A 20,837-nucleotide genomic window follows, 5' to 3' on the forward strand; every position below is an offset into this window, starting at 1 on the left:
TTGTAAATAGTATCTACTATTCGTTTTTTGTATATAGAGTTCGATGTGAGCATTTTTGTTAGTTTTTTTGTGTGTCCAAAAGCATCCTGTCTGTGTTGAAAACACTCTGAGAGCATCTGAGTCATGTCAGATGTCTGTCTGAGTCACTGTCATCCAGTGACAAGCTGAGGGGAGATGACAACTATTGATCTGTGAAGCCAACGTTTCTTTGTTGTGGCTTGTAAGTGTTTTATAGTTCAAAAATAGCCAGTAGGGTGTTTGAAAGAGCTCAAAATGGAATGCACGAGAATCCAGAAATCTCTCTCTGTCTGTCTGTTCTTCACATTTCCACCAATCGAGTTGAAACTATAGGCGGGGGAAATTCTGACAAGCCTGAGGGAGGTGCAGTGTCGACTGAAGTGTTTTGGATGAGCGGTTATTGAGGCAACACTTACGGTGATGTCACTGTGATATCGCCCCACTGTCATAAGCTGCTCTCAGACATGCACTGAACTCTGGAGACCCTTCGGACTTTCTCCACAGGGGCTGTATGTGTTCCTGTGTTCCCTCCAAAAACGTGGGATCTTCGCAGCACAATCAATAAATGACATCCTGCCTCTGCCCGGCTGCACCACCCTCACCCGAATCCTTTGGAGGATTTGTTGCTGTTGTGAAGGTGTCTGAGCGGAGAATCTCCTGCTGCGTTGTTCATGTGTGAAAGGCAAACTCTGGAGAAAGTCTGGACCCATTTCTCTGGAGATCCTCTAGTGGTCATGTCGGAAAACGGCTTCATAGTCTCTTAGGTCTTGATCTACTTAAGGTTTGCGCGTGTAAAAACGCGTGCAAACTTGATTTCACGCGCAAAAAAAATATGAAAGCTGATCTACTTACGGTGCACACGAAGGATTGCGTGCAGAATAACACGAGTAGATGCTAATAATTTAATTTAGCACACGCATTGTGATTTACAAAGCCTGAAAATAATTGCGGTGATCAAGCACAGCGTTGTTCACAGATGGCTGCAGTTATTGTGGTGAGGAGGAGACGGCAGGAAGAAGACGGAGAGAACAGGATTTTTCAGAAAGTGAACTGCACCTGCTGCTCAATATTGGTCAGAGGCATCTCTTCCACCGGCCCCCCCATCTGTTTTATTTGCAGATGTTTTATTATGAGCTATTTTTTCTTTTGTTCTTCTTCTTATGTCCTGCCAGCTTCTCTTAATTTCGGAGGTTGTTCTTTTTGTTTTACCCACAGCATTTACTTTCTCGCAGATACTCTCCCATATTGTGTTTCTTTGCATCATATTAATATTTCAAACAACATGTCTGTTTGCCTCTTCCACTAACACCTCCAATTCCATGGCATTAAATTTCACTTTGCTCTTGCGGTCACTCTGCTCTCCGTAATGCTCCATGGCGGAAACCATTTAAATACTACTGCCTCTACCATGTTTGCACCTGTTATCATTTACGCAATTATTTCTAGTAGATTACCCCCAAAATGCCCACAAGCCAAATGTGCAATCTGTTATAATGCACACGCAATTTAGCACTCTTTATTTGGGACCTCAGTAGATCAGGCCCTTAGACTTCAATCCTTAATATGTCAGAACATTGAAACCTTTTCTCCATGGTTCTGCATCACAGCTTCCTGTAATTATGCATAGTTAGCACCATACTATCTGATCCCAAATGTTTTAATTAATTAATATGGATGACAGTATGTAAGGCTTATGAGCACAATATATGAATGCTTGATTGGGAAATTATAAATGCATCTATCATATATATATATATATCAGAGTGAATTATCCTTACACACAAAAGCCGAGCCTATCAAGAAGCAGAGGCTACAGAGCTAGACAGAGGCATGCAGAATATACAATTTTCAGAATGTTATGACAAATGCAGAATGTGCAAAAGGTGGTGTGTCAGCAACAATCTTATAATGTTAATGTGCATTTGTGCATTTTATGTTTGATGGTTTACATCCTGCAGAACAATGATACATATCACAAAACATCTGTTATATTATGATGACTCCTGGGAACATGTGTTACTTAGCTATATGAGGGGAGGCTACATGCACAATGCCTTAAGCCTGCATGAACTACATTCAACTGGTAATAACTACAATCCCTAAAGAACTCTAATGGCACCTCAACACAAAATGATCGTACAACGGCCGCATAAAGGACAACAAAAGACAGGATGCAGGCAGTCGATTGTGTACAGATCCTGTCTGCACATAGAACAGAAGCTATAGAAATATGTCACCTCAGCAAACATGAGATCTGCAGCTGAGTTCAAAAGGGAGGAAACACAATACTACTATCACTGGCTGAAATGTCAAATCAATTTAGATGACTGTATTTAGACATTTGTAAAGAGAAATGTAAAATACTGACATTAGTTTGAGTTGGCATGAGTTGTTCAGCTTGTTCATGGATTGGACAAGACATTTGTGATTACTATAAATCACTCACATCTCAGACACTCATATCTTGGTTTTATTTGTGGAACATGAAGCACAACGTTGTCTTCGATTCTGAAAATGTTTCCTCGCATGACAAGGATTTTATAAATGTAGTCTTGTCACCAAGTTCAGGATGGTTCTCTTGCTCTCTCTCTCTCTCTCTCTCCCTCTCTCTCACACACACAAACACGCACGCACACACACACACGCACGCACGCACGCACGCACGCACGCACGCACGCGCGCACACACACACACACACACACACACACACACACACACACACACACACACACACACACACACACACACACACACACACATTTCCCCCTGTTACCCTGCTTGCTGATAAAATACACCATAATTCATATAAAATGTGGCTCTGGACTAGAGGGGGAAGGAGGGTATAGGAGGAGGGAATGGAGGGTGTAGCTGACAATTTGACAAGTCACTTTAAGGTCCCTGCCACCGCTAAACAATCATAGCAAAGGGGCCTTTCAACATGCAAAGGGAGCTTTATCAGCACGCTGCAGATGCAGGCTGCAGGTTAACATGAGAATAAGGTATTAACAGAGACTGATAGCAGACTGAGGGATATCCAACACACACACACACACACACACACACACACACACACACACACACACACACACACACACACACACAAACAGACACGCACCTACACAACATACAGTTAGTATACATATATGCAAACAAATATAATAAAAATATGTACAGTATAATATACCCAAATACTATATACTCAACAGGCACTTAACCTGGAACACCTGTACACCTACTCAATCATGCATTTATATTAAGTGCGATGCATTAAATCCTGCAGACACTATAATAATGGATGGAGCCAGAGTGGTGTAGTGGTTAGCAGTTCTACGACCTTCCTCCAACAGTCCAAGGACAGTCAGGTGAACTGGCAACTCCATATTTTCTGTAGCTGTGAAAAACACACGTTCACAGTCATAGTCTCTATATGTTGCCCCTGTGAAAGAATGGCCTCCTGCACAGTTTTAACCGATCTCAGTGGCTTTGACTGTGGTGTGAGTTTAGGTTCCAGTTATTGCCAATTTCTTGGTAAAAGGATGTCTTGCCAACATCTAAACAAAGCATGTTTGTAAATACTAAACACCATTAAAAAATGCATAATGTTTCAAACAAATGCACAAGAATATTCTAATACATTATGATTTTGATAGAAAATCAACAGGACGACAATAATTTGGCACAATCACTCCACCATGATTGTGCTGAGTAGTTACGCTCAAATGACTTGATTAAGTTGCCCTCCATGACAGCAGGTGGTGCTGTAAATAGATTTATTAAGTGTTGATTTATTTATACTGTACTTATATATTGTATATTGTTGTAAGTACAGAGAGACTATGTTTGTTTGTACAGAGAGAGAGAAGTATGTTTGTACAGAGAGAGAGAGAGAGAGAGAGAGAGAGAGAGAGAGAGAGAGAGAGAGAGAGAGAGTCAGAGTTTGGTGCAACAGAAAGCTATTGAAAATGTCTGACAATGGCCAAATGATAGAAATCCATCATGCATTATCTTTTGCAGCAGACCTCCACACACACAAACACACACACACACACACATACACACACACACACACACACACACACACACACACACACACACACACACACACACACACACACTTTTTCAGTGTGTGAAAATATAATATTATTCTTAATAATAATATAATAATAATAGTAACATTAATAATAATATAATAATAATAACCTGCATTATCTGCACTTATCCACACAAGGTTACTAAATGCCTTACAAAATACGTGGCATCTTCTTCTTTGTCTGGTTTATTAACGGGTGGCAACCAACGTCAAGGTGCATTACCGCCATCTACTACTTTATTTCTCTTTGCCAGATCGCCCCTAGATCAGACATCTTGATCAGAGTCAAAAGCTGTCCCATTTAAGAAACTACATCAAATGCAGTTGCAATAAAAGTAAGATGAAAAGGAATAAAGGGAGTTAAAACAATAGCACCAGAATTACAAATTGCATGTTAAAAATGCTTTCCTATAAAATTTTATTTTGAGCAGTGATATAGCTAGATAGTTAGTCAGTTGGGAGTTCCAGAGCTTCAGGGCCCTGAAAGAGAAAGCCAGGACACCCTGAGTAGCCAGCCCTGAGTGGCTGATCTCAGGTTTATAGGGAATGTAGGGAGTCAAAAGCTCCGAAATGCAAATAGTTGAAAGTTATTAAAAGAATCTTAAATCAAGTTTAACTGGCAACAAGTGTAGGGATGCAAGGATTGGCGTGATATGAGACCTACAGATTGTTTAAGTTAAAATACAAGCAGCAGCATTTTGAACAAGCTGCAAATTAGTTACTGAAGTTTGACTAAGGCATGTATAAAGGGCATTGCAATAGTCCAGACGGGAAAAGACAAAGGCCTGTAGGAGCTTTTCTAAGTCAGGGAGAGATAGAACTGATTGAATTTTGGATATATTTTGTAGATGGAAGTAGCAGGATTTTTTTTCATTGACATGTGTTTTAAAATTCAGTTGGGAAATTGAATGTGACACATAGATTTTTAGCTACTGTTTTTATATTGGTTGCCAGGGGAACTGTAACTCTGTTAGGAAACTCACACGGCTGACGTTGTCTGGCTTGAAAGACAAGTAGATTTGGTTGTCATCAGCAAAGGAATGATAGGATATCCCATTAAAATACCTGATGATGGTTCCTAATGGCAGCATGTACAGGGAAAATATGATGGGACCAAGAATAGAACCTTGTGGTCCCCCCTGCACATCAGTGGAGCCAAGGATGAGACATTATTTCCAATAGAAACAGAAAATTATCTGTCTCAGAGATAAGACTGGAACTATCTGAGGGCAGTTCCGCATATACCAACACACTGTTTTAGTCTATTGATGACAATGTTATAATTGATGGTGTCAAATGCGGCACTCAGGTCAAGTAGCAGTAAGACAGAGCCATCACCATAGACTGGCCATCACCAGCATCAACAGACATCAATAAATCATTTTTACTCTTAAGGAGAGCTGTTTCGGTATTGTGTCATGTGCAAAATCTAGACTGGAAGATATCAAAATAGTATCATTGCCACACACAGCTAAAACACCAGCTGAACAAGGGTTGTATTCAATTTTGTAGATTGCAGCCAAAGCAACATTTCATTGTTAGCATCCAAAACTTCCACAAGAGAGAAAGAAACTGATGTGGCCACATACAATAAAGCATGGGACATCAAACCTTACAAGTACAATGGCTGTAATGCAAAATACAGGGGAAGGTTTTATAATGATCTGCCTTTGAATATCAGTGTTTATGTTGGGATTGTGCCTGGAGCTGACATTTTGTCCTGAGGCTAGTGTTTGACTAAAGATTATGAGAGAGTTATAGGAGGGCTTCCTCTCAAACACAATTTCTCACCGTGTTCTGCCTCACTGGATTTTGATACATTTCTTGTGATTTTCAGAGTAGCGATTCCACCACACAGTTTGTGTGAAGCATTTAATTAGGAGATTAATAAACAACACATTCTCAACAGTGAATTTGTTTTGAAGATAATGTAATGATAACTTAATTCTGTCTTTTAGTGAAAGAATACAAAATCTGGCATGTGGCAAGTCCCTTTTTTATGGTTTTGTATAGTCATTGGTTCTTCTCAGTACGGATTAGGGAAATACATTAGCTTGATTTTTCCATAACCTTAACCAAAGTGCTTCGGTTTTCTAAACCCGACCACAGACAAGTCTGAGGTTGTGAGCTCCAGTCTCATGTGTGCGTTGCTCCACCTTGACCACCTCCACCCACACCATGTGTATGATTCTGGTGTGGTACATGAATGTAGCGCTTCATTCACTCACAAGACCATTGCCTCTGAGCATCAATACAGCCAGTGATTACACTGTACTGCACAATGAAAAGTACATAAAAAGAATGTACAGGAGACACGGTAGGAATACAGGGCATCGTAATCCTGCCTCTTCTGCATCCCACAACAACAGAGAAAAGGGGGGTGGCTCTCTCAGTCAGACACAAGGAACAGCGTCCATCACCATCTCAGTCTCCTGCTGCATCCAAAAACATCACACAACTCTAATATAAAGTGTGCATTTACCTCTGCATCATGCGTAATTTTTGTACTACCATTTAGCATGAATCCTACAATCCTGCTATAACGGGTAAGTCAACATCATACACAAGAGATAGAGAGAGGGATGTCTGTGTTTGTGTGTGTGTGAGAGCACTGGGAGACAGAAACATTTATCATCCCCATATGTCTGCGGCTGCCTTGCCCATGAATCCCCTCCCTACTGACAGCGTGTAGCGTGTGTGGCACATGTGTATGTGTTGCACATACGGCTCTGCAGAAATGACAATTGCCCAGGTCACAAAGAACTACCCGCTAACTTCTCAACATTATACAAGAATGCCATCAGCTGCCACTAACACCACATACTGTGTGTGTGCAAGTGGGAGTTTTCAATTTACTCTGTCAGTGCACGTGTATATTTCATGCATGTAATAAGAAGAGATTTTTAATTCAATAAAGTAGAAGGCTGGTAATAGTGCTATAGAAAAAAATGTCTTATCCTACATATACATGTTGCTGTAGCCTCATGTAGACACACCAGCAAAAAGCACTTAACATTCAGTGTTAGTACTGTAGTATTATCAGTCACATGGTCTCGCCATGAGTGTTTTGCCAGATCAGAGCTTTTGCAGTATGTGGTATTGCCCACAGGGTGGCATCATTTCCTTTGCTGAGCATCCAATCTGAGCTGGATCCTCCTTAGTCTGATGAAATATAGAAATAGATCCTCAGACTGTGGCTGGTGGTGCTTTTATACATTGGTTTGATTCATTAGATGAAGTCAAACCTTTCTTACCACTTCAGGACATCTTCAAGCATAAACCCTGACCTTTTCTGGATCAGTTGACTTAATGAGGACCAAAGCTGGCTCCTAATGAGGCAAAATGTAATTTAGTTGAGGCTAGGGTCAAGTTACGTAAAGGTTTGGGTTAGGCATGAATTGGTCATGGGTAAGGTTAGGGATAAGGTTTTGGGCTTTCCACAATGAATGAAGTCAATGCAAAATCCCCAAAGGATAGCTTCGCAAATATGTGTGGGTGTGTGTGCTTGCAGTTGGAGGGTATTTTGGAGAAAAACATATTTATGACAATGACTTCATAGTTATTGGCCTATGTATGAAGGAAATGAACCATTGAAAATTAATTATAAAGTACGGATATTCAGGCCCAGTCTTATAATTTTATTTCCATATAATCTTTTAAATACACCAAGTCGTCCAAGCTGAATGATCATATAGGTCGTCTGTCCCTTCTGATACAACCTATGGGGGCAGGCATACAACCGTCTTCATGGTAACAATAATAAAAACATGGTTTAGGTTGTGGAACAATCATGGGTTAAAGAAACAACACAGATTATTGGTTTCACAAAGGAAACCAACATACTGTATCTCCTTGAAATGGCCCACACAGGGTCCAAAGAACCAATCTAGCACACAGACAAATTAAAAGGCTTCCTTTTCAACATAATGGAGCATTATGCAGCTGAAGAGCCACATGTTTTTCTTCAGGATTTGGTGGAAACCAAACCAATGCTTAAATAGTGACATTTGCATTGAAGACTGTAATGAACAAATGTTGCTCTCTATCTTTGTCCACAGGAATGTTGGTCAGCAGTGGTCAGCACTGTCACCTCGCAGCAAGAAGGTTCTCAGTCTGAATGCCAGCTCAGTCAAGGCTTGTCTGTGTCAAGCTTGGATGTTCTCCCCAAGTTTCCATGGGTTTTCTCCCACAGTCCACCCTGGGGTAGGGTTAAAATAACAATCGACCATAGCTCATGTAGCAGCCCTCTCCCCCAATGTTAAAGGATAAGCGGAAAAGATAAGGGATGGATCTCAGGGTTTTGAAAGTGCCAAGTGGAAAAGAAGCAAATTCAATAATGTAGTTTTTAGTAAAACTGCATAAGAACTGACATATCAGAAGTAAACCTACTCATTATGCAGCAGAATGACCCTTGTTTTGTGTTATTATGAGTCATGACTGTGTGCACAGCTTTTAACCTTGTGGTTAATATTACACATGATTGAACAAAATCAAATGATGTGTATTTTTGACATTATTAAAATGTAAATTTATATTGAAAGTGTAAATTAAAACATACAAAGATTTACTATAGCTGTAAAATAAATACAGTGGTGTACTGTCACACTCACCTGAACGCGTTGGAAGCTTCAACAGAAATGATTCTAATTCATTCTATTGCTTCGCTTTGTTTTGCGTTGCGTTGTGTTGTAAAGGTGAAGCTGAGAAAAGCTCAACTCTTGAGATGCAGGGGCAGCTGGGACACCAAGCTAACCTTGCCACAAAGTCGGCCATGAAAGACACATTTCTACAGACGGCTGTGTTGCAGTCGTACATATGTGTTCTGTAAGAAGTACATTGAATAGAAATATAGAGCAAGAACCAAGTACAGTACTTGAGTAAATTACCAGTATTTGGTTAAATTCCACCACTGTTTGTTTGGTTCCACAGGGATATGAGTAAAACATCTGTGACTCCCTCTTGACAATATGGAGAACTAAACTTAATAACAGGTCATGACACTGAACTGCTTTTGGTCTAATTTAGTTTTGTTTTTAAATCTCATTTTGCCAAAATGTTTTTAATGCAGTAGAGTAATATACTTAAGAGTGGTCAAAATGCTATGAAAATATTTTTTATTACAGTAGCAAGCTCTGTTACTACAGGAAGAAAGTGAGAATAACAGTCGTTGTGTTTGCTCATCCTTCGTGCACTGTCTGTGAACCAGTCCTTTGTGCTTCTTTGCTGGCTACAGTATACAGGCACAGTCAGAGGCCTCCATGTGAGTGGATGATGGAGGTGTAATGACAATGACAATTATAGCAATTATGTGTTATTGTAGGCCATTATGTATTTTGTAGGTTTGGAGATGTAGGCTTTCTCTGTAATTGCTGGCTTATGAAAGGCATAACAATCATGCGCCAGCCAACCACAGGGGCTACCAAGGGCGACCAGTACCTGGTGCCATGGTAACAAAACATTTATCCATAATGCCGCTCTGTGATGGCGAGGACAAGAGCATTGGCAGCAGGCAAATTAGCCTTAATGGCAAGGAGTGGAGGACGCGAGGGTGCTGGACAGCAGAGGCAGAGCTGGTGGGTTCTGCAGATGTGTGGGTGAGTAGCATGTGTGCGACTGTATAAGAGAGAGGGTATGAGGACAATCTTTCAGACAGGGTGTGTTTGTGTGTGAGACCATTGAGCATAGATTCATGTGAGTTATAGTGTAACATCTGATGCCATGCAGGAGAACAATAGTTCTCATTAGTAGTCTTAATAGTTTCATCTAACTAACTGTCCATTGGACGTCTGATGAATGTGATGGGAGTGAAATTCTAATTTCTTGGAATTTAACTGCTGGTTGCTGATGTCTTTAGATTGACTAAATTTATAATTATTGCTCATGACAACAAACATCACCTGTGATAACTGATTAATCACTTAAGTCATTTGTGGTGAGAAAACGTATTTTCAATCACGTATGAATCTTTTTCCTTTATTTTTACACACTTACACTATTGTACATATGTAGCAAATATACTGTAAGTGAAAGGCTGGTACTGAAAAATATAAACCCACAAACACACATTATGATTTGAAGATAGTAGTAAACAGTGTGTGATCAGAAATTTATGAATTTGTGTGTGATTTATGATGTTGCACTGTTTTCATATCCCTGTTTCATAAATCAACACTGAAACACAAGTGTGATGCTCATGCACAGTTTTTAGGTTGGATATTACTGAATATATGAGTGTGTGTGTGTGTCCGCACCAGCCCACATGAAAAGGTCTTTGTGTCTCATAATTGTAAAGTGACAACAACATTATCCTTGTGAGAACTCAAACCTAATGGGCATGTTTGGGTGTTCGTGTCTCTATTTGCATGTGGACGTGTGTGTGTGTGTGTGTGTGTGTGTGTGTGTGTGTGTGTGTGTGTGTGTGTGTGTGTGTGTGTGTGTGTGTGAGGGGTGGGGGGTACAGAGAATTGCAAACCTGCCCAGCATGGCACAGAGCAGGAAGTAGGCCAGAGGGGGATTAAAGGGCTACTGCACCATGTCCTCCCTCTCCCTGCAGCATGTATGACGCTGTGTACTCTGTGTGTGTGTGTGTGTGTGTATACATGTGTGTTTGTACGTGTGTGTGTACGTGTGTGTGTGACGGAGAAAGCTGGGTCCCTGCTGCCATGCTGCAGCAACTGGCTCCAGTCAAGTACTATGGTATGACATCATCAGCTTGAGAGAACAATATATTTGTGTGTGTGTGTGTGTTTGTGTGCATGTGGCCTACGTGTGTGTGTTTTTGGTTTAGCTCAGTGTGGTAACTGTTAGTATAACACAAGCAACTTCAACATAACTTTCATCAGGCCCAGTGCTGCTGAGACTCCACTGACATTTAAACGGTAAATGTATTTATTTATGTATTTATATAGCACTCTTTCTAGTCTTGATGACAACTCAAACTGCTTTAAAGTACAGTTTATTTCCATTCACCCATACATTCATACAGTGCATCCATGGTGCATTTACAGTGCATTTACTATGAGGGGCAAATCAGGGTTCAGTATCTTGCCCAAGGACACTTCGGCATGCAGACGGGGAGGACTGGGAATTGAACTGCCAACCTTCTGGTTAGAGGTCGACCGCCTTATACCAGTATTTCTATATGTAAAACTTAATAAAACTTTGCAAATTACAAAAAATCTTGTCAACCTTTATCCGTTCTCAGTTTTCTGTCTTTTCTGCAAACTGTTATTTTTAGCTGCAATATGTGCACATTTTATGTAAGTTTATAGTAGAGGTCTTACATGTAGAAATTTGAATTCTAATATTGAAATGTCCTTTCTGAAGATAGTTTAATTGGGAATGTCTTGTTTGTGTCTGAAGAATGAATTGGAGCAGTTGAACAACCGATTCAATTTGAACGCTGAAGAGAGAGTCCGTTCAGCTGAAAACAGCTGAAGTGTCATTTGAAGTTTTAGTGACGAATAAGATGTAAGTACTGAAAACAGATAAGGTGTGAGCACTGGAGGCAGCTGAAATGTCAATTGGGATGTGAGCACCGATCCCGGTTGAACTCACTCAGCTGGAGTGTCAGAAGAACAAGATCTGGAAGTTTAAGTTTAATTCACACAGATATTTAACTCATAACCATTTTTGAAGTTTTATGAAAGATTTAGATATATTTCTAGAGGGAAAAACCCATTGTATCTCGATAACAGCATGACCCAGTAGATGTGTGTGTATTTATCTGCGCAGACCCTGTCCTTTGTCTGTACTTTCTTATTTTCCACTTATTGTTCAGGAAATTTCTACAACACAAATGTTGTGGGTGTGTAGCCACCAACCAATAACAGGGTACAGGGTCTTAGGAGGTGGGACGACATCACTCTCTCTCTCTCGCTCTGCTTTGCTATGATGTGTAAAGAGCTTCAGGTCTGTGCCTTCACCTTAGACTGTATATACAGACATACATATTGACCGCCCCCTAGTGTCGGGCTGCAGTATAGGTCATAAACTTTGCCCCCTTGATTTTTTAACAGACGGGCCATGAAAATACATGCAATACTTCTTTTTTCCAAAGATGATTTCTTTCATGTAAGGCACCAGTGCAGTGGCCGCCCTAAACATGTCTGTTTGGAATGGGCTGTTCTCTTGGCCTGTGGTTATGCACCGGAGCTACTTCAGAACTATTCTTTGACATTTGAGAGTCCTCCTCAAACAGTCCCACGACACACTTGTTTGCTGGACGTTGTGTGCTTAGCTTTTTATATCCAGTCTATGGTGCAGAGTGAAGAAATAAAACATTGTTTCCTACCTGGTTTATCTGCAGTGAAGACTTTCAATGTTTTGAAATGAAACTGTGAATGATTTACTGAACTGCTGTTATTTTTCCATACATTGCATGTCAGATATTTCAGAGGTTTGTTGAGCAGTTGACATTCAGACCCAAGTTCTCTACTTTTCAAAATAAAAGCTTATACTTTAAAGTTAAAGCGATTAAATAATGATGCTGCAATGAAAGAGAGAAGGCTACCAGTTGCCGACCAGTGCTGTAGTTTATCCAAAGACGTAGAAGAAGACATGTTGAACTCGGTCCACAGACTGTTACCATTTGAATGGTCCGTTGTGTAGGATTTTGGTGGATCAACTGTCAGAAATGTAATATATTGTTCATAGTTGTGTCGTGTATAAACACCTCAAACTAAGAATTTAGTTTTCATCATCCTCACAATGAAGTATCAAGGATTGGGTCATCTTCCACAGAGTCAGCCATGTTGCACGGTCATGTTTCTTCAGTAGCCCTGAACAGACAAACTAAACGCTCTTGGGGGCCTTTTGATTGTTTGCCTTTATTACTTGGAACGTGTGGCAACAGGTTTTCAGTTGCTCTGTATCTTTAAGGTCTGCACCACGTTTTAAATGAACGCGCTGACTCTAGCCTATAGGAACTGTTTCAAAAGAGCTAACACAGCACAATATGTTTGAACTGAAACAAACAGATTGAAGTTGAAAGCCTCCTTACATTTAACAGAAAGGCTACAGATTTAGAAACACTATTGTTCTTTAGAACACAGTGATTGGCTCAGTATGATACACTTTAGAAGCATGGTCATTTTCACTGCAGCCACAGCAGGGAATAATTGCACTGGACCTATAGCTCAGTCCTACATGGCATGCTCACAAAGAGTTACTGTCTAACTCTTCACGTCTGCAGGGTCTTAAGGCCACTTCTATCGCACTGTTCTGGTTTTATGGCACTTAGGGTATTATATGGTTGAATCCTCATACCACTTCCATTTTTAAGATCTGATAAACCCACAGAACACAACCAGCCCAGCACCAAACAGCTGACAGGCTAAGTTAGACTCGAATGAAAAGGTATATTTTAAACAGAAAAAGACAATGTTCAGATTGACTACAACAACTTTTATCCAGTGAACTGAAGCAAAACACCAGTATGAAGATAATTACTCTCAGTATGTTTCTCTTTCTTTTCCCAATTTGTAATTTAAAGCCTCTTTGTCCCAGTTTCCAAATCCAGCCTGAAAAGTAATACTAAAAATTTATAATACATTTAAAAGATATACAACAAAACAGCTCTCACTACACCAGCATCACGTTCACTCCCACAAACAAAATATCAGGTACTTTACCTCCTTGAGACAGCCCATGAAGTTGTTGCTGACTGGAGAACCGGGCAGGTCAGCGGTGCTGGGGCTTCCACCCACATAAAAGAAGTCATCTGATCCCAGCATGGTGTAGTCCTCCTGGGTGTAACCTGTGGTCGTCAGAATCCCGTCCACTGATATTGTCACCTGATAATGAGGAGTGAACAGTGAGGGTGGAAATACAAGTTTTTTTCCCCCCATTTGACTGTAAGGATAGATATAATCACTCTGAGCTATGCGAATTTTAAATCTCAGACACTGTGATGTTTTATCTCTGTTACGGATCGAACGCTGCCAGGCCAAAATAGTTTTTTGGCGAATTAGTCTAAGTTAAAACTCTTGATGGGCATGCAAGGTTAGTAAAACAAAACAAAACGTTGACTGGGTAAACTTAGCTTTAGACACTGACAAACATGGATTCATATTTATCTTCATTCCACAAACCATGTGGTGTTTATCATTCTATGTGAACTTCTTTTGTGTCTGAATATAAGTGAGGGAGAAAAGAAACCAAGAAAGACACTGACATGCAGGAAAAAAAAACACAAAAAAGACAAACCATTAAAGGAGGGGGGAGTTAGTGTCACAGCACATAAAACCAAACACAAACATGCAGGACAGGACACAGAGAATGGAATATGTGACAATATTTCTGCCATAACCGAACGTCTGACCAGCAGATGTGGAAGGAAGCTCAGCAGTTCATCACCTGAGGAATTCATGTTGTTCTTCTGTATAGTTTATTAGTTCACCGCTATATCTATATGACAGCTACATTTACCATTTACAGGTTGAGACTTCAAAACATAGGCTATGAGTAGTTTATGAGCTGTAACATATTGTTATAGTTAAACTACCATTGTATATAAAGCATTGAAAGTTTCTTCAAAGTCAATTAGACTCAACGATTAAATGTTGCTTACATAACAGTAATAATAACACTCCAATATTGTATAACACATTCACATTTAGTCCATTCTGCATAAAAACAAAGTAACTTTCAACACTAGGCCTATTTATAAGTTAACTCCTAGCTGAACATGCTTTCTTGCTTTGAGCAGGTGGTGGTGATGGTCACTCGCCAAGCGCTTGAGCCATCGTTGTGTTTACAAGACAAGACCTTATAATGCTCCCCCTGAGCAGTAGATATATTATTAAGTGACAGTTTTCATCGACAGAAACATTTGCTTTGAAAGATAAATCTGTGATCCTACAGTTATGCTTTGTTAGCATCCGCTTTCATATTCTCCTAGAATGTTGAATCCATTTATACGCCAGCCAAAATGCTTATAGTGTTAGTAGTATTGGTAGTTAATCAGTTTTCTCCAACAGTATTGGTTGCCACATATTTTCAGGAGCATGAATGAAGATGAAAGTCAAGTGTGAGGAGGATTTGGTCCATGCACTTGTGTTGTACAGTTCCAGTGATTGTTTCTCTCTTTTGGTACTTCTGACAGCTTAGACAATAATATCGCCCCAAAAACATTTACCAGCAGAATCTGGAATGAAACAAATTCCGTAAAACCCTCGAGGGTAAAACCCAAGCAAACACCTAGAAGAAAAAGTGATGGGTGACCGAAAAAAGGAAACGATTAAAAACAGAAAGGTACAAAAACAATGTGAGAGGATGAACCAGGTAAAGGACGGAGGGACAAGGAAAGTAAAGTAATCATGAAAACACATTAGGGAATAATTTCTTGATGTAGAGAAGACTAATAAAGCAAAGGAAAAAGTACACAGCAAACCAAAAGATGACAATAAGAATGATATCTACCATACAGTGGAGTTTGTTTACCATAGCGTATCCAATGCCTGTTTGCTTTGCAGGAAGGTGGGGTAGGCAAGTGTGTTAATACATAAAAACAAATCAAATGAAAAATGTATGATGAAAAATGAGAGTTATTACAAGTGTTAGTACAAAAATGGTTAATTTCACCAAGTGCATTAAAGGGGAGCTGTATCAGGACAGACTTTAACAGAAGTGAGAGTGAAAAGACTGGAAAAGAAATCGGGGCCTTGTTTCCCAAAAGGTAAAGATGTGTCTAAACTGTCATCTACAGTTCTTACATTTGTGGTGTCTTTCTTAAAAGCATTTGGTAGAACAGTACCAAGTCAATCGAGGCATGTTTAATGGATTTGTGTAAAAACTCAACAAATTTAAAGGATTGGGGCCATCTATAGTCAGGTGATATTCTATATTTGATCTTATTGTCAATACATTCAAAAGCCTAATCAACAATGAATGTATACTACGAACAAGTATTGTTTGTTTATCCAAAGTCAGATATATCCTTTTTATTGTTTGAAAGACCTTCAAAAGCTCACATCATTGAGCCACATGAACCTACACATTGACTGTTAAACAGGCTGAGTTCAATATTCTTAAGATTGTAATACAGCTGATTGCCCTTAATATCCTGAAAGCTGATGTACTGGAAATAACAATTTAAGTTTAATACGCTTAAAGCAAAATCAAACATTTAAGTTGAGAGGACTCAAAGTGTCTTGTTCATTATTAATACTAAATCAATAGGCATTTGGTTGGCTAGGAAACAATTTTAAAAAGCTTCTCTCAGAAGCCATCATTAATCAAGACTTTCCCTGAAAAGGAGCGGAATCCAAAAGTCAAAAGTGGCTACACGTTAATGGCAATTCTAAAATATGTTGACATTAACTGTGAAATGGCTCATATTAAAATTCACAAACATTTATATTTTCTAGCTACATCTTAATTCTGTCAACTATTTGAAGCGATATAGAAGCCTCCAACTTTTTTGCAGTCAGTGATCAAACTGGTTCATACTCGTCCAGTGATGGTGAAAAAAACCCCCAAATGGCCGTGTGTTTGACTGCGGATTACTCAAACGTATCCACAGCTGAGGAGAGGGCATCTTTATGAGTCACAGGCCGACCGTGTCACAAACGGTGGTGAGAAGGTGGCGTGTTGTTGTCGTTAAATGAGCCCTGATCGTGCCCAGACAAGGTGAGTGAATTAGACGATTAGAAGCTGGCAAAGTGCTGCAGTGCTGATGAGGGGGGTGTGGTCCAGGCTGAAAACTGATGCATTGACATCTGTTCGGCTCAAAAACACACGCACACAAAACAATGACCCCTTCTTATTATAACAATATTCCGAGTATGATTAAGTAATGAAATCTGTATTTTTAAATAATATCAACTTAAATTAGTAAATTGTCCTAGTACAATCTACTTCACGTTAACAGCATTGTTTGGTTAGGTCTGGTTTATTTAAGGGTCCCGATTAGAAGCACATGGGTATGCCTCTAGTAGCATTGTAGTCATGTCTTCACAGTCAGTAGATAAGTTTGAGTAATGACAAAAATGCTCAGCTATTTTAGAAAGTTCTGAATGGTTTTTGAAACAATATACTGTATATGTGAGCTGTTTTAAAAGATTTACATCTTGGTTAGGAATGAATTAACTTGGGGCTGGCTCAGTGCCAAAGACAGGGTGGAGGTATCATGATGTATTTAGAGATGGGCATTGTTGAGTTCCGTCTTTTTACAGGATTTGTTGACAATAAGAAAGCAGTCCTGTTCTTCTGAGAAATGTAGTTTAAAAATTGAAATTGTGTTCTTGGCACTATTTATGGTTGCCAACTTTTATACAAGTCATTTGATTATTTACATTTTCAAATTACATGGCTGCTTTACAGTTGTAGAGTGTAATTCTTTGCAGGACTGAAACTGTCCACCTAAAGTTGGAGGATTGACAAGAAACAGTACGTAATCCACTATTCCTTTCTGGAATTTGATCTCACTGAAATTAGGACCATATTAGAGCTGGATTCAGCTATTTCTCATGCAAACCGACAGTCCCTACTGCTCGACTGTTTCACATTAAAAGCACTCACCTAGCAATACATAGGGTGGCTTTTATTGTGAAACAGTCACATATGTCATAGTGCGGACAACAATCATGATTTGTCAGTAAATCAGTTTGAAATATCGCTGGGAGCACAGGCCTTATGGAAGACGCAGGGTACACTCAGTGAGCTGTTAGATGAAGAAGCGCAGGCAACAAAGCTGCTTGCCTCCACATAAAAAACCTTCGCATTATGCACAGCATGTAGTCAGGCTTTAGTTGCAATTATTTTTCAAAAATGTATTTTTTTTAAACAAGGTGGGTTTCCTTGGATACACTGTGAACCGATACACCAGTAGGTCCTCTGTTGTATTCCTGTCAAATTAGTTGCGACTCTGTCTGAGTCTATTTACATATTAAGACATACAGCCTGGAAAGTTTTATTAATGATTGCAGATCAGTTTTGGATAATCAGTCTTGGGTGACTACATCCTATCTCCCTGATCACCCCACAGATAGATAAGACGAAAGAAATAAGGAGGAAGGAAGAGAGAATGGAAGGAAATGGAGGCCGGAACCTGTGCTCTAAAACTATGAAATGTGAATTGGATGTATGGATGTATGGATGCAGAGGTGAGAGTGGTGGAAGGACAGATGGATTGATGGATAGATGGATATACTGATGGGTTGTGTGGTATGTAGGTAAGTAGGTAGTTTGGTAGGTTGGTAGATAGATAGAACTCAAATGCTAACTACTCGTATCAATAATAAGATGTGTTTTAAGGAAGCTTCTAACCTAATTACGACATACACATTTTCAAATTATGCACCAACTCTGGGCCTTACCTGTCTGAGGTTGCGGGTCACTTTGACATCATGCCACGAGTTGTCATTGAACTTCCCATGGACGGGCTCCACGATGGCCTCAAAGGCTCCAGAGCCGAGGTTGATAACAAGGGAGACCGCGCCGTCCTTCAGAGCCAGGTTGACGTAGTCAGCTGACTTGCCGGTGTGAAGGATAAGGCCATTGCGCTGCCACGTCTTGAAGGAAAGAGTGATCTCATCGCTGCTGCTCTGGATGGGGTTCTGGGAGAGATCGTAGCAGAAGTACTCTGAGCCACGGAAAGTGGCCACATTCTCTTCCCTTGCTGTGGTGAGAAGAAAAAAGAGTGAAGAGGTTGAGAATAGTATATTTTCAGTCCTCAGATGAAGGTTTGCATTGTGCAGCCAGCGTTGGTTAACTGTTCAACAATATTAATTTGGTAGAGTGATAAAAAATAGCTTTTTCAAGACTATTTTCAAACTTGTCCTCAGCATCATGGATTTATTAAAATGCAGAAACCAAATCTCTTTTCAAAGCCTATTGCTGCAGGTCCAGATGACTTAAATCCTGTCACAGCAAGTCTCAAAACAAGTCTCAAATCCTTAAGGAAAGGTCAAAGTCAAGTTACAAGTCTTTTAAAACTGTGAATGCTTGACAATATATATTTAAACAGTTCAAATTAGTCATTTCAGTCTATAGGCATAATAATTGAATAATAAATAACATAATATTAAAATTATTATTATTATTTTTTTTTTATTGTTCTTGAATTGTATTAAGTAATCAAAGTATATTGAAACAATTATAGCACTAATAGTGTGCAGTTGTTATCATGACAAAAAACATTGTTCAGGTGGTGCTGAGTTCCATGTATTCACCACCATCACCCCTCCATCTCCATTCACACGAGGGACCAAACACTACTTCTTGTAGGTTGTTCCCTTGTTCCATTTATGTGATGGACTGCTGACCTCTCCACCCCATCCTTTCTATGTGGGAGAGTCTCCAGCAGCTCATCAAGCATCAATAGGATAATTGGTATACATAAAGCACGTGTCTGGACAACATCTGGTGATCCGATCACAAGTGGACAGCTCTGAGTTTAACTGTTTACATCTGGCATTCAAGTGCATCTCCAAAATATAGAAAATCTAAATGTTGCAGTCAGTTTAAACATATATCAATCAACGTGTGCAAAACTGAGAAAAGTAAAATACTTGAAGTTCATTATGAAACTGTAGCGGGTCAGTTTGCATCTACACTGCTAAAAGAATGGGGCCACATGTGCCTCAAACCACCTCCTAATGTGGTCTGAGTGATTAGTGTGGGATCCAGTAACAGCAGACAAAAATTAAATCACACAAAAATATCTTATTATATTAAAAGGACCTTGTAGAAATGAGAAAAATGTCTCATTATAACTGAGAAAGCGGATTTTTTTTTGTTATGACAGCAATACCCCTGTCTGCTGTATAGTGTCATTTCTTTTTCGAAATTTGAAGCTATTGTGTAGCTTCAAAGAAAATAATAAATTAGGTTTGTAAGGTTAAATCTGACCAATTACCATTATAACCTTTAATATGTACTTTTAGGCAACTAAAAATGAGCAACAATTAAATAATAATCACCGTATAATTAAAATCCTTCCTGACTGACTAATAGACAGAGTCACCTAGTCCAGAAAAAAATAACCTTCAGAAATGCTAGACACGTGTCAGAGAGGGATGCAGACAATGGGACAAGTACAGGGAGACTGCAGATGCCTATCATCTGACAACATCAAAGGCCTCACCTTCCCACTAAAATTGGCATTTCCTGTCAAACAGATTGCTTGTGACACAGTGGTTATGCCTGTGATCAGACAGAGAGAAGCAAAGATGGGAGGGAAGCCACATAGAAAAGCCAGCGTAGTGTGCACTGACTGTATTTGTGGCAGTGGCAGAAGAAAGAGAGGGAAAAACACTGAAAGAGATCGGAAAGGGCATCGGAGAGCGGAGGGATAACAAAGAAAAATGGTCCAGTCAGGAGTCGTTATCTGTGAGATCATCTTCAATTAGCTCGCAGTCGTTTAAGCAAAAAATACTGGATTGTGGGCCCGGCCGCGGCACTAGCACAATCTAGCAGCCGCCAAGACACTGTGAGGATCTGCTTGAGCTCTGCAACTAAACCTCGACTGAAAAAAGGAGAAAAACACTGTGAAACAAAATACAAAATGGCCACAGCTTTCATCTCCTTAACACAGACACCTCAGGCACCGCTTCCACAGAGAAGACTCATCTACACACAATGCTCTTGCACAATGTGGTGAGAGAAAGCAGTGCAGGCTTCACTGAGTCATTTGAACATCTCTGAAAGATAGAGTTGAACATGAATCCATGATTATTTCTGTAAGACCTAATTAGAGTCAGAGCGCTTACCTGCACTGCCCCTTTCA

At 39.8% G+C, this 20,837-nt stretch overlaps 1 protein-coding gene across 6 annotated transcripts in view; it reads right to left on the bottom strand.

Moving 5' to 3' along the window:
* Positions 1-20,837, bottom strand: part of nrxn3a (neurexin 3a) — a 184,864-nt gene that overhangs the window by 87,384 nt on the left and 76,643 nt on the right. For all 6 annotated transcript variants that reach the window (XR_004612656.1, XR_004612655.1, XM_034575845.1 and 3 more), the window contains exons 6-7: positions 18,427-18,728; positions 13,741-13,902 (exon numbers count right to left, since the gene is read on the bottom strand). Coding sequence is in view for 4 of the 6 variants with exons in the window: in XM_034575845.1 (XP_034431736.1) it covers positions 13,741-13,902; positions 18,427-18,728 (464 nt within the window). In the remaining 2 variants the exon portion in view is untranslated. The remainder of the gene's footprint in view (positions 1-13,740; positions 13,903-18,426; positions 18,729-20,837) is intronic.

The sequence above is a fragment of the Hippoglossus hippoglossus genome, chromosome 22 (assembly GCF_009819705.1).
Source record: "Hippoglossus hippoglossus isolate fHipHip1 chromosome 22, fHipHip1.pri, whole genome shotgun sequence".
NCBI lineage: Eukaryota > Metazoa > Chordata > Actinopteri > Pleuronectiformes > Pleuronectidae > Hippoglossus > Hippoglossus hippoglossus.